Below are 14,239 nucleotides of genomic sequence, written 5' to 3'. Positions count from 1 at the left end.
TAGTTCAGAAATTGATTCTCTAGTTTGTACATAATCTTTCAGACAGGTTTCATCCAAAAGTAGAATCAAATCTTCCACCAGTTAATCCAGTAATGAGGTGTGCTTGAAATTACATCATTCGCAATTTTTTAGTTAATGAAATTTGCGATTGCACAGCATCATGTTATTGTTTCCAAGGCTACAAATTTGACCAAGATATAATGAGAATTTCAATTTTGGTTAACATTTCAAACGTTATGCTCAGCTGCATATTTTTCAAACAAGTTATGAAACTTTCAGTTACCTTTTGAGTCACTATTCCAATTTTTTTTTGGGATTTTTTTTCCCTCTGGTTTGTTGATTTAATTTCATTTTACCGTCCTTAACTGCGCGTTTCATTTGGTGAAAACGTGGACTTTTGAAACAAAAGGATGCAAAAATATCTGCCAACACAATCCCAAACCAGATGTGCAAACTGAAAAGACATACTCATCTCCAGTAAAGTAACAGTGTGTTTTGTGTCACATTTGTTTGTAGACTGGTAAGTGACCCATCATCATTGCTTGGAGGACATTGACAATATTTTCTGTCCGTGACATGGGCCACTTGACCCTATGCTCAGCAGACAAAATGACAGCATGCTCACTTCACCTCTCTTTGACAGAACATTGGTGGTGACAAGGTGTATTTGATCTGCTCGCCGCGGCCTTGCCCGAGAGACCGTAGTTAGGGATCAAAACAAGAAAAGTCCCCTGTAGTTTTGATTGTGATGCACCTTGTTCAAGGATGATCAAAATCTGTGGGTGGCTAGATGTGTCTGTAGACACTTAAAAGTGACTATGTTCTCATTTAAGATGTTTGTTTGTGGTGGTGTGCAATTGAGGCACGCGGTTTCAACACTTTATGCTCGGGGCGGCTTTCCCCCGCAGTAAGCCGGTGTTCTCTGTACTATAGGTAGCAGTAAATGTAGACCGCATTATAGACACAACATTATAACAAAGGTAGAGAATCCAACTAGATTCAAATGATCTAAATTCTTCAAAGATTTTTTTCACTCTTTCAGTGCCATGGACGAGAATTCTCATCTTTTAAGATAGAAAAACAATGATAAATAAAAAAATTCTTCTCAAATTTGTTTTTTTATGTAGGGTAGCTGACACCCTTGACTAATGCTTACCTAATATGAGCCAATTGAACACTGTGGTCCTAACTGTGACCATTGGATGGCAGTGTTTCCACACATACAACTTAGCTATTACCTAAATGCAATTCAAAGTAAGGAATGGAAAACAGTCTCTCATATGATACCACCCATATTTACAGACATAGCACACAATATGAATCTGTTATATGGTTGATTTGTCGGCCTTGAAAGATAAGTGAAAATTCTCTAGAGGTTTCCTTTTACGATACTGAACCATTAGCAATTCATAATTAAGTGGAAACACTGTAACTTATTCTTCTGTATTCATATATTTTAAATCTGAATATTCACTTTAACTGTTCTGTAGAATATCCAAATACCAAAAATACTTGAAAACTGCAGTCCTACCAGCCTCACGGATACAGATCTTTCTATACTAATTTCCATGATTCTTGCGAAACTCTCTACCAAATATTCAAATTGTCATTACCTGATAGTGCAAGCATGTTTCTGTTGCTTAACTTGACTAATAATTTCCAAAATAGGTATCCTTCATGTACGAATAATACTATTATCAGGTGATTTAACCTGTTTATGGCTTTGCAGTTATAGCGTCTTTTGTAAGCGTATTAAGAACATGGAACGGAACAAAAATGAGTGGCATATATTCTGTTGGTTTTTGGGATGAACCTCCACAAATGTTTCATAACCAACTTCTTAAGGATCGTTGAATCAAGTGCCTAAAAAACGTTAATGTCTGACATTTAACAATGTTGCATATTGATGCACACACACAAAAAAATATTCCCCGATGCATTTATTGGAGCCAAACAGCTCGTGAAATACGAGCACAGTTCCAGCCGCAGGTTTGTTTTGCGTGTTATTCGTTCAAACTTGGAGAAATGGCCTGTGCTTTTGGCATTGTCAGACAGAAGCGGAGCAAAACACAAATAATGTAGAAGGTTCCGGCGGGTCCCAGGCTGCTTTGTTAAGTGTTTTCCTGATCCCCTCGGAGCTTGCTGGTAAGCTCAAATGTCGGCCTCAGATCTCGGCTTCACCTCCAGTGTTCACAAAGTGTCATTCAGCCCTTATGTACAGTAACACAAAGGAGACTTTGGTTGCCACTGCAGAAATAGCGCAGCAAACTGCAGAAGCATCTATGCTGTGTTCAAGAAAGATTTCTCTTCATATTATGAGCCCCCCCGGCTCTTTTTCTTGACGAGGAGCGGAGAACTTATGTGACAGTCATTTCCGAAAGAAGCTCTTCATCAATTTCCTCCCAAATAATTTAGTGATCTTCCACCGTGCCTGGGAGAACGCCAACGTGTGCTATGTGTTCTGGCCTCAATCAGTCTCGGGCACATTTGTCCCACACGTTAATCCGGAGAGCTCACACTTAGTGCCAGAAGCACTCTACTTGTATTTGCTGCCGGGTTTAAGGGGTGCTGCTATACTATGCACATCCGATTTGTTTTTTTGTTGAAGGCCCAGGAAAAGTTGTGTAACACGGGAGAGGGCAAAATGCCCCTTTGCCACGAAGCGTCGGCTCTGGCAGCTGTGGGTAGCAGATGCTCGGAGGTTACGGGCACATTCCTTTAGGGACATCACGGCTTTGCCCTCCAGGGTGTGCATACATAACACTCTAAAGAAAGCATGCTGGAAGGCTTCATGCAACAGTGAGAAGAGTTGTTTTATCTGGTCCCTTGCGCCCCCAACAGTTGTGGAACTCAAAAGTCACTCGACTTGCTAAAAATTAACAGCTGGGGGAATTTAACCAAAGATGCCAAATGTACCGTGTTTTTCGGACTATAAGTCGCAACTTTTTCCTCGTGCTTTGAGCCCTGCGGCTTATGCTCCAGTGCGGCTTATCTGCCACCAGCCAGCAAATGTGGGTATCTGTTTGAGGTGTCAATTTATGGAACAGATATCAAATAGAACTGAAATCAATGACTGTGCTCAAAAAGAGTTAAAACAATATATTATTAAAAATATATATATGTCTAAATTTAATAGGAGAATGTATAAAATTTTGGGTGAATTTGTGATGTGTAAATGTTATATACAGTACACAGTATATGTGATTTTATTTATGTATTTATGATTGTATTTGAATTATGTAGAATTGGTTGTGTTCATTAAAATAAACTATCAAAAAAAGGGAGACAAAAAAGATGCTATTGAAGTTTTGATTTCAATTTTGAACTGCTATTGAACTAACATATCCATCCATCCATTTTCTATAAATATGTTGGGACTAAACATGCAGGCATGTTCAGTCTGTTAAAGAGACAATGTTTCTGTTCGCAGACAATTACAAAATAATTAAATAACTAAAAAAAAAGGATAAACTTCATATACCATCTTTATGCATAAAGACCTGATGTTATTACCTGCGGCTTATCTGTGACAAAAATCAATTGTTTGATGTCTAAGTGCACCTTAGAGGCATGTATTGAAGGCATGATGTTGTAACCAGGCAGTTTGGGGAAAAAAAGTTTATACACAAACAGCTTTTAAAAACTTTTATGTGACATCTTTATGTTTAAATATCTGATGTTACAACCTGTGACTCATAGTCTGTTTTGGCCTTTACACGACACAAATTAATTTTCTGTTAAATTTCTGTTGGCGCGTCTTAAAATCCGGTGCGACTTTCAGTCCCAAAAATAAAATTGTGATTTGGTAAAATCACGATGATAAGCCACGGAAAACAAGGAGAAAACACAATATTTCAAATTTTATAAGTATTATATGCAATATATATGCCAGTGATGTCCAAACTTGGTCCTCAAGGGCCGCTGTCTTACATGTTTTCCAGGTTTTTTCCCCTGACACACTCGATTCAAATGATCAGGGTCATCATCAGGTTTTCTACTAGAAAACATGCATTTTAAAGGCCCTTGAGGACCGGATTTGGACACCCCTGATATATGCATACATGCGAATGTTACAATCTGTGTCAACTCACTGCCGGCACTTCCGGTTTGACACCGAATTGTTCCCCTAAAGATGATTTTGACCAAACAAAACTTGGCAACATAACATGACAGCATAGTCCAAATGAATCAAAAACTCAAATGAATCAGAAGAAAAGCCATCAACAACTAAAATCGTTTCCAATTTGCCTGTGCTTTACGCTCAGCGGGGAATGTTTTTGTAGCTTACTTGAAAATGAGATGCCATGTAACTATGTATTAATTCGAACAAAACATTCATTGTGTCATGGATATTACATTGTTTCATCAAACATTAAAATGGTGTTTCACGCACTTGAATTCTTCTGGTTCTCCAGCACATTGCTAAGGAATCCGAGTTTGCCCCCTTAAGTGACTTCATATGCGCTTGCGAAAACGTTCTATTTTTTGAGACTGATGCTCGGTGCTGTCACCTTCCGCTTTACTTTCTCCGTCACAACCGGAATACATCTCAGACGACTTCACTCGTCATTACAATCAGTTCAGTGGGACCTGTGTGGGCAGCAGATAGTCTGCAAGCGGCGTTATACGACCCCCCCCTCCCCATCCACTAAATATTAGTCGGGAGCACTCTTGAGTTTGCTCATTACTGCGAAATAATGCAAAGAAAAAAGAAAAGGTATAAAATGGATCGTAACAAAAGACAGGCACGAGCATGTGTGTGTAAATGCAGGAAGAAATCATCTGTTAAAATTCATTAGGCAAGCTTCTCTGAACACAAAATGACAAGACATTAAATATGTATTATTTATGAAATGTCTGTGCTCCCTGAAAAGGCTGTCTAGTGCTGTTAATTACTCAGCCGTTGGTTCAGAAAAGATTATTTCAAATGGAAAGTGAAAGCAAGGCAAGACAGCAAAAAGAGCTGTTAGTTTATATCGCTCGTTTTTTAAATGACATTGGTGAAAATGGAAAAGCTAATTATGGGAGCCCGAGAATACAATGCTAATTTGAGAAGCAGCATGTCAGGTTTATTGACATCTTCTGTAGGGTGATGTGGTTTGATGGCCACCAAGGAATCTAACTGGCACTGTGACAAAGGCGGAGGAGTGCGCGCGCCAAGACGGCCTCCTTGTCGAAATGAGCAGAGCTGTTTGATAGTCACCCGCCAACATGCACAGGTGAACCTCTGCGCAAACTCATCAAATCTATATGCAAATACGATCGAAAAATTCACACGGCGCCACCGAATGAAAATGTCACAAAAAATATCAATAGTCTCACTCACAAATTTTCATTTATTCTTTTTTAGATTCAATCAAATGTGAGGTTTTTTTTATGGATACTAAACAAAACTACATTTTTTGTTTACAGCGAAACGTTCATCTTAGGTAATTCTATCGTATTTGCTTCTTTGTTATTGTACGGCCAAACGGAAGGAAGAAGGAACCTTTGGGAATTGTTCAAAATTTAACCACTAGGGAGAGTCAAGCACGAAACATCTCCATTCTGCTTAACAAGAAGAAGGACAGGAAGTTATGAACCTCATTGTAGCTAACAGAAAGTTCCACTCCCAGGTTTACTCATCTAACATTGTTGAAGCATGTCTCTAAGTACACACATGTGTAAACGACGTAAAACTTTCTGTTTTGTATACTCAATGTTAGTTAGTTTTTGTTGACCGTAAATGGTAATTGCTAGCATGCCAATGCTAATCAGGATTGCTAACTGGTTAGCAGAGGCAAATTACGTTGGTGTCTAAAATGTATATGTATGTAAGATCATAAATAATGAGCAGGTATATTCACTCCCTTAAAATGATCAACGCCGGTTTAGCCTTATGAGATTGTTTGAAAAAAAGTAGGAGGTGTGATTATTCAGTTGAATAATCCAAATAATAATCGATTTTGAAAGTAATCAATCGTAAAGACCCCTAGAAATTGATTCATCAAAACGATTAGCTGTCCATTCCAGTTTATAACAAAAAGTGCATAACGATGCCGACGCAAGACTTCTTTAAACTGCAAACCTACTGAATATACAGTCTATAAATCACCAATAGTGTTTTCAAGATGCAGGAGTAGAATATGCAGATTCCAGATTGGAAGCCGAGATTTAAATCCAAAAGTTCTCCGCTGTGGCAAGCACGACCCGTATGTTTTCCCACAATAATAAGCATACTCCAAAATCTAACAGTGAGCAAAAATATCTCCGTACAAGAGAAATGTTTTTTACTACTCTCGCGTAGGATCTCATTGTGTAGGTGTACTTACTTAATGTGTTCGGTGAGTGGGGATCAATCAAAGTTTGTATGATACTTTTCCTCAGCTTGAGCAGTTAAAGTGCACCAAAAAAAAAAAAAAAGCTGTGGTCAAAATGTAGCTTTCTGATGACTTTGCAATCAGTGCTGATTGCGGCGGTATATGACAAAATCACAAGTACAGGTTATGGCGCCAGCGTTAAGAGGCCCGTCAATCAGTTTTGAGAGTACGGCAGCTCCAACGGGCCGCTGATAGCGCTTTTAAAACATACAGGAAAATTCAACTTGCTGGAGTCCTTCGAGGAAGTTGTGGTTGTCTATGATGTTATAGTTTATCATGAGTGTGATTAGTTTCCTGTTCCTGCCGGCGAGGAACAAAAAGGGCCGCAGTGCTTTCAAGGTTGATGATTCCTCCTTAAAGGCAGTCACCTGGCAAAGTGGCAAGCGGAGCACTTGGAGAGCGCCACCCTGATGATGTCAGAAACAGATGACTGCGGGACCCTCCCCCTCATGGTCGCTGAGGGCAGGAGGGAAAGTTGGTGTGGGGGGTTGCGGAGGCGAGATAATTATCAGTATAAATGAAGCCCTGTGAATGATTCGCACTGCTGGGTCCCCTGATCTAGTCTCCAAGGCAACCTCAGCACGCTCATTTGTTTTGTAGATGAGTAATTACATCCAATTAGTGGCCACTGGAAAAAACGGAGCCTAAGAAAGGCCCATTGTTCTGGATAGATTGTGTGAATATTAATAATGGGACGGTCCGCGGCTCCCTGATATGATCGGTGATACTTATGCAGCTGTGGGCACAATCTGCCCAGTCTCGTCCTGCATAACGGATCAGATAGCCGCTGATGAAAATATATGGCTCCGAGAATGGGCCGGCATGTTTGTGCATGAGTGTCTGAGAAGCACTTTTGTCCAGCAGCCCTTACGCAGCCAACAAAAGACCGCATTGGTCTTTGCTCAGTGTAGCTGCCGCTATGGACAATATTTTACAAACAATGTTTTGATTGACAAACCTCAAAGCATACATACCACGTTGTTATTTGCAATGGACCCGGAGAGTTTGTTGGATTTGGGTTCCGCCACATTTGCCGCAGCTGCGTCGAGTGTTATAATAGTACTCCAGATCTCAATGACAGTCATTTAATATGATTATCGGAATATGATTGCTTTTTTGTGAACTTTTTTTAAGCATGCAGCAGCAGTCAAAATTTTGATAACAGCATGAGAAAACATCTTACGTATAGCCACATTTTGGATTGAACTGATTAGTCCAGTGGTTCTCAAATGGAAGGCACTTCAGTTTGTAGCTGAGGTTGCAAGGTTTCTGCAGCTTTTTGCAAATCTAATTGGATGTGTTTTAATGCCAAGAACAGCACATTTTTCTTTTCAAATTAAAAGCAAATTAACTGCAACATGAAGCAACATATTGCTATAATGCGTTACAGTGGCTCTTTTGCAGACCGTTTTATGTAAGGGTGAATCGAGTAATTTGAATACATTGCCCCCAAAAATTCACATGCATTTTTTTTCTTTCCCTGCATACCCGCTTATTACTGTACACGTACAAAACCAATTGCAGCAGCAATTCTATATGCGTTGCAAGACAGTAAAACACGCCAGAAACACACTGAGAAGGATAATTTCAAAATAAAACTTAGTTTAATAAATAATATTGAAAGGAATGCCTTTTATTAGATTTTTTTACTGAAATCACCATTTCGGGGTGCTAACAAATTACTTAACTGTGCTTATATTGACATATTCAGCTATTGTCAGTGTGTACTGGTGGTTTGGGCTTCATTAAAGCTGCTTTTATAAATTATTAATATGATAATAAACTAGCTGATGACTACTACTGATCACTTTTTAACAAACTATGCTGATTCAAACGTGTTGTTTCAGCCAGAAAATTTGTATCATAGACTGAAATTTAAAGTAAAATTGTTGATCGTCAAAAAATGTATTTATGTTGTTCATTTATAATTAAGTAGAAATGTGTTATTTGATCTTCCGTGCTTTTAATTAATTATTTTTTACTAAGCAAAAATATGTTTTTTTATCTGAATACTCAACTACTCGATTTTCGATTTACTTTCTTTTAAGTTTTATATGGATGCGCAGCGTCATTAATGACACAATTTTACATCACTCTAATAAATCAGAAAAGAATAGTACTCTGTTTTAAGTCTTTTTTGGGTCCAAATATGCTTTGTGCTGGTTAGGAACTAGTGACTGAAGAAGTTTCACAGGAGATACATTATTGAGAAACGTTTGAGAACAATTGGAGTAGTTGACTAAGTTTAAAGCAGGCTAATTGGTAATTATGTGTTTTTGGCACATTGTCTTCCAATCGTCCAGTTTAGAGAGGACCATTTACCAGTCAGTGATTTAGCTCAAGATATCGATGATTTGACGACCGCCGTCGGTGATTTAAATCGTTCCGAGTTGAACCTGAATCGCACGGCATCGCCCGATTCCTAAGCCTGAGATTTTATCCTTGGTCCGTTCACTTTGCTCGTGAACGCCTCAGCACATTCGCCATTCCTCATATATTCCCACTAACGCAGTTAGTTCTATTGTTAAATATTTTCGCCCTCCATTAAAATGACTCCATTGATCCAGTTTCCCCTCATTAGCGAGGCCAATCAATTTTCGGTGACATTTTTCTAAGTGAACTAAATGTAATGATTGGCTCTTGAGCTTTGTTCAATGTGCCAGGCATTATGTGACATACGTGGGAAGCCCGCCGCATTCGGATCCTATAATTTGACGAGTGGGCCGACAGCCCACAAGTGGCGAGATCAGAGCGCTCGAAAGCACCGGCGGGAGGAACATGGCCGCCGCCGGCGTTCCATTTGCCACAAGTGGACTTTATCATTCCGAGTGGGTAGAGGTGAAGTGGCTTGGAATGGCTGTTTGCTCCGCGGGCCAAATAAAAACACAAACACAAGCGGCGAGGGTGGGAGAAGTTGGTGTCACCGGGCTGAGTCCCTCCTGAGTAGATTAAGGCTGCTATCTAAAAGAGGCGTGAGGAGGACGTTTGCTTTAATTGCCCTCTTTCCACGAGCAGCTTGTCTCCGATTAAGAGGACATGCAATAAATGTCAGCACGACTTACTGCTGAATGACATTTTCTAAACTGTTGATAATCCACCATCTGTGTCAGAGGGAGCATTATTAGAAAGGGGGGTGGGGGTGGGGGGGGGCATGTTTGGATCACATTGGGAACGTGCCGCATCAGTCGACACCCATGTATTTGTATCTCATTCACATACACACCTTATCATTTCTCGCTAGCCGGTCAAAGAGGAGCCATTAAATTAATTATCGATCGGCGCGCTTTGTGTTTCTTCCATTCAGGTTTCCTTCAGGTATGTCAACAGAGAATTGTCCGATTGAAATGAGAATTTATTGACCTGTGTTTTAATGATTCCTCACTTTCATCTTATTCCGTAATGATCGCGCAAAAGCGCTCACGCGACGCCGGTCAATTCCGCCAGAAAAAAAAAAAAAAAACCAATAATAAAAAAGAAAGAAATAAACAGCGGGGCCGGGCGAGGAATAATTGCCGAGACGTTTAGGATGCGGCCGAGCGTGTCAAACACGGGGATGGGGGGGGGGGGCGGGCATCGACAAATGCAAGGAGAAGCTGCCGGACAATCTGGGCAGTGACTTTGACATTGACAAAGTTGATTTTCCACAATGATGGAGTCCCCCTCCCCCTCCCCACCTTTACTGTATCTCCCAGGCCTCCCCGATTATGGGTTTTACTCGGCACCCGGTGACCAAAGGGGGGGGCCCTGCTCCTTTGCTGACTATGGCTCCCTGGGGCCCCAGGCGGCTCAGATGCTGCACAGTGAGCATGCCACCTCCGCCTGCAACTCCCCCCTCCAGCACCTACACAGCCCGGATCAGTTTAAGAACCCAGGTTTGTATACGCGTATCTATCTTAACCTTTTTTTTTTCCCCCTCGGACTTTACACTTTGATTTATGACATTACTCCATGCAGATGGCAGATTTTTCAATTCCTACCTTGTTTTTTTTGTTGATTTTTTTATTTTCTCCTGCTCTTGTCGACACAAAAGTCCCCCTGCCCCGTTTGAAGAAAAAAACTGAGGAATCGGCCTGTCTTGCTGAGAAAATGCATGCCCCCCCCCCCCTTTTTTTTTTTAGTTTGAGAAATTGTATTGCAGCCCCTGCTTGCACACAAGGGCCTTGCGCAGAATGTTATTCACTACTTGCATGTGAGCGGAACGGCGAATGATGATGTCATGAATGACACTTGGCTCTCCAGCGCAGTTCGGATATATCGGAATGGTAAAAAAAAAGAAGAATGTATCTTTCAAGTGATTTACTTTTCTGCTGATTTGAGTTTGTGAATTATGGTTACATTTTGCAGGCATTCATTTCACAAAATGCCCTTGCTGGATACACATTCACAGGACATACACAGCACATTTTGCTATCTAAATCAAGGGGTCAAACTTAGGGTCGGGGGTCAGATCCACTTACTAATATCTTTGCCGTGTAACACTGAGTTGAATTTCTTGTTGAAAATATATTGTGGCTTAACTCCCCAAGCAAATGCTATACGATAAGGTCACAGTTGATTATTATTATACATGATAGATTATTTAAGTTTGTTTTACCCTTTTTTGTACTTGAACCATTTATAGCAGTTGTATGTATGTAGACCTGATGACATTATTTATTACGCATACATACTGTAAATCAATACTTAAATAATTCATTAAATAATTATTCTGTCTATCTTAATATGTTGCTTTCTTATACAGATTAGGACCAACAAATTCATCAGAAATCTAATTCAATCAGATGATAACGGCCTCTCAAACATCGACAACATCAAAATAAAATAATCGGCAACCTTTTTGTATGTTAGCCATTTACAAAAATCTTAAATTGAGTAACGCAACATAAATTCACACTTTACACCTACTGAGAAGTGCCATTGACGTCATTTGTCGACAACATGTTTTTTATTTTGATGGAAGGAGCAAAGCAAACTGGAAAGGGAAAACTCTGTGGCTGATATTAGCCTGCAGTTTTTGTTTGTTTTGTTTCCTTTTAATGGCTGCCAACATAAGAGTGAAGCATACATGTGTTAAATATGACCTTCGTTCAACTACTAGTTGCTCTTTTTTCTTCATAAAAATATTCTCAAAAAAATACCATATTGTTTGGGCAAACAGTATCAAGTAAATTCATAGAATACTTTTTACTCTAAAAACTGATTTCATAGAGTACGTTTTACTCTAAAAACAAACGTATCATCCTTACTGACCCAGTCATTTGTGTCCACTGTGATGGACATTAGGTTTCAATAGGACATTTGGTCAATATTTGGTAAAGTTTCTACTTAGAAGAGACTCAAATTTTAACAGTCAATTTTAGGTCGCGCTTGAGATTGCGGGTTTTATCGCGGCTCCGGCCTTCCTGTGTGGAGTTTTCATGTTCTCCCTGTGCCTGTGTGGGATTCCTCCGGGCACTCCAGTTTTTTGCAACATTCCCCAAAATGTTAGCGTGTACCCCGCCCAATCCCGAAGACTGCCGGGATAGCCTCCAATATGCCCACGACCCGAGTGAGGCTAAGCTCCTAAGAAAATGGACGGGTGATGCAATTGTAGTCTCCTAAGAGTAAAATTTATTTTTTGAGTTTACTGTGTGTAACCCTGGAAAAAAATAAATAAAATAAAAAATGGCCCTTAAGGAAAATGAGTTGGACCCAGTGTGCTGACTTTTGCTCCTTTGAGGATCATTTTATTTCCAGATAGCCATATAAAACAATAGTGCACCCGTCAAACATTACTAGCCTACATTATGTGTTCTAGCTACCTTTTATCGATGCTCCTGTGTCCTTACTGGCGTGACCACCCACAAGTACTTATTGTAAAGGAACGTGATTTAGTAGACTGCTGCGTCTCATCGTAAGTGACAGCCTTGACCTACACGTGGCGCTTTGCTGCCGTGTCTCCAGAGACTCTAATGCACTTCCTCGCCTTGTTACTGGCAAAAGACTCCAAGTTGTAACTTCACCTTGACTGGTCCAAGTAAAAGATGAAGAAAGCCAAGGAAGACTGGAGGACAATCCCAAAGCTTCCTTTCAAAGCACGTTGGCCAGCTGCCTCAGGCAGATGTTGGCATTTAATACAGCCGCCCGCTACAAAATGTAGCTCAGCAAACAGCAGAAACGCAGGCAGGCTGGATTGTATAGGGTCAACTCCGCAGATGTGATGGGAGTTGGAAATCTCTGTTATAAACAACACATATTATCACAGCGTCTTGCTGCTGCGCTTTTTTCGTGGGCTCTTGTTTCAACGTCACAGGAGGGTGCAGATTACAAACCCCGAATATACACATTGTCAAATTATTTTTGTAATTGTCTGCATTGAGTTGTGCAGCTTCGTACAAGTGCTTTTATTGTCATAGGAATCCCCTTTTGTGCCTTGTGTCTTTTTGGTGCTCAGGCAAAAAAAATAGTCTTTGTTTTGAACGGTTTTCCCCATCATAAAATGTTCTCGTGTGTTAGTGAAAACATGAAGTGTATGTTGATCATTTTAAGAGACAAATACTTAATCATTGTGTCATATTTTGTCCAACTTTTGATTGTTACCTCAAAGGCATTTCACATAAAAAGGAAAGCACTGAAAGAAGGCTGTAGGGATGTGAAATTTCACCCGGATGGCGACATCATGTTAAAGTTCAAAATGGCACGACCACTTGGTTGTCACTCTACCAGGAGAGTGCCATCTGTTGGCGAAAATACCGTGGGAACGATGTGGAGGAAACTGACCCAAAAATTGTCTAAATACTATACAAGCGTTAAACATTGATTTTAATTAAAGAAAATACTATTATTCACACTATATAAACAGTTGGCTGGAAAAAAGGGGTCAAAAGAGGACAAAGCCAACCTTTCAAGTTTTTCAATTTACCCAGAATTGGGTCAGTCCATTTTTGACCCTTTTTTTTTCTTAAATATTTTCTGTATTTTTTTTAACCAACATCTTTTACACTCTTGGGTCGAAAATAACCCAAACCAGCCAAAAAATAACTCTTTTAAGTTCTTTATTTTAGTACGGTCAGTCCATTTTTGACCCTTTTTTTTTTCTTTGACCCAACTGTTTTAGAGTGTATTTTTTAACCAACATGTTGACACACTGAAAACGTCTTTATGTTTTTCATTTGACCAAAAGTGAATTCTGACCCAATTTGGGTCGTTTTTGGCCCAAGTGTTTTAAGAGTGCTGTTTTGTTTAAACATCATTTAGATTCTAAAAACAGTTGGGTTGAAAACAATCCAAATCTGGACTAATGGAAAGCCACCCATCTTTTTAAGCTTTTCAGTCCATTTTTGATCAAACTTTTTGGAGTGTAGATGATTTTTACAGGATTGTATTTATAAGAAAGAAAAAAAAAATATTCAACATGTTATTTGTATTCCTTGGTAGGCACGATATTTATGATACTCCTAGTTCTGTCTCATGTTTGCCATAGACGGCACATATGCCGTCTTTGCATTAACTGTATTCATACGAGATGGCAGCCCACTGTGGTGTTTGCAGACAAAATACGAGTACTATCTGCTCGCGCTGTTTAAAGCGCTTACAGTTCATCAGAAGCAATTTGCAGTAGAGTTGTATTTACCGATATTGCTCGCACCGAGAATGGAGCTTTAACGTTAACCGTATATCCTGCAGCTAAATGGTATTTTCCTGACACGTACACAGATTCCAGGGTGTTTCTACGCAAAAGATCAAGCTTTTTCTGTGGGACTTTTTTTTTTTTTAAAGCAGCTCTTTGCCATCTAAGAATGAAGGCCAGACAAAGGGGCATGTTGGAGCTGACAGCAGAGGAGATTGCTGCGAAGAGATTCACGTTTTTTTCTCTCCCCGGCTGTCTTTTTCTCCCCCCT

General features: G+C 39.8%; 1 protein-coding gene across 14 annotated transcripts in view; it reads left to right on the top strand.

Moving 5' to 3' along the window:
* LOC148408866 (RNA-binding protein Musashi homolog 2) overlaps positions 1 to 14,239 on the top strand; it is a 274,095-nt gene that overhangs the window by 248,741 nt on the left and 11,115 nt on the right. For 9 of the 14 annotated variants that reach the window (XM_088440588.1, XM_088440589.1, XM_088440585.1 and 6 more), the window contains one exon: positions 10,052 to 10,231. The exons of the other annotated variants lie outside the window; for them this stretch is intronic. In XM_088440588.1, coding sequence (XP_088296714.1) covers positions 10,052 to 10,231 — 180 coding nt within the window. The remainder of the gene's footprint in view (positions 1 to 10,051; positions 10,232 to 14,239) is intronic. 14 annotated transcript variants of the gene reach the window in all.

This window comes from Hippichthys cyanospilos, chromosome 18 (assembly GCF_059441005.1).
Source record: "Hippichthys cyanospilos isolate Australia breed blue-spotted pipefish chromosome 18, RoL_Hcya_1.0, whole genome shotgun sequence".
Classification (NCBI taxonomy): domain Eukaryota; kingdom Metazoa; phylum Chordata; class Actinopteri; order Syngnathiformes; family Syngnathidae; genus Hippichthys; species Hippichthys cyanospilos.
This window is presented reverse-complemented; position numbering and strand designations above follow the sequence as displayed.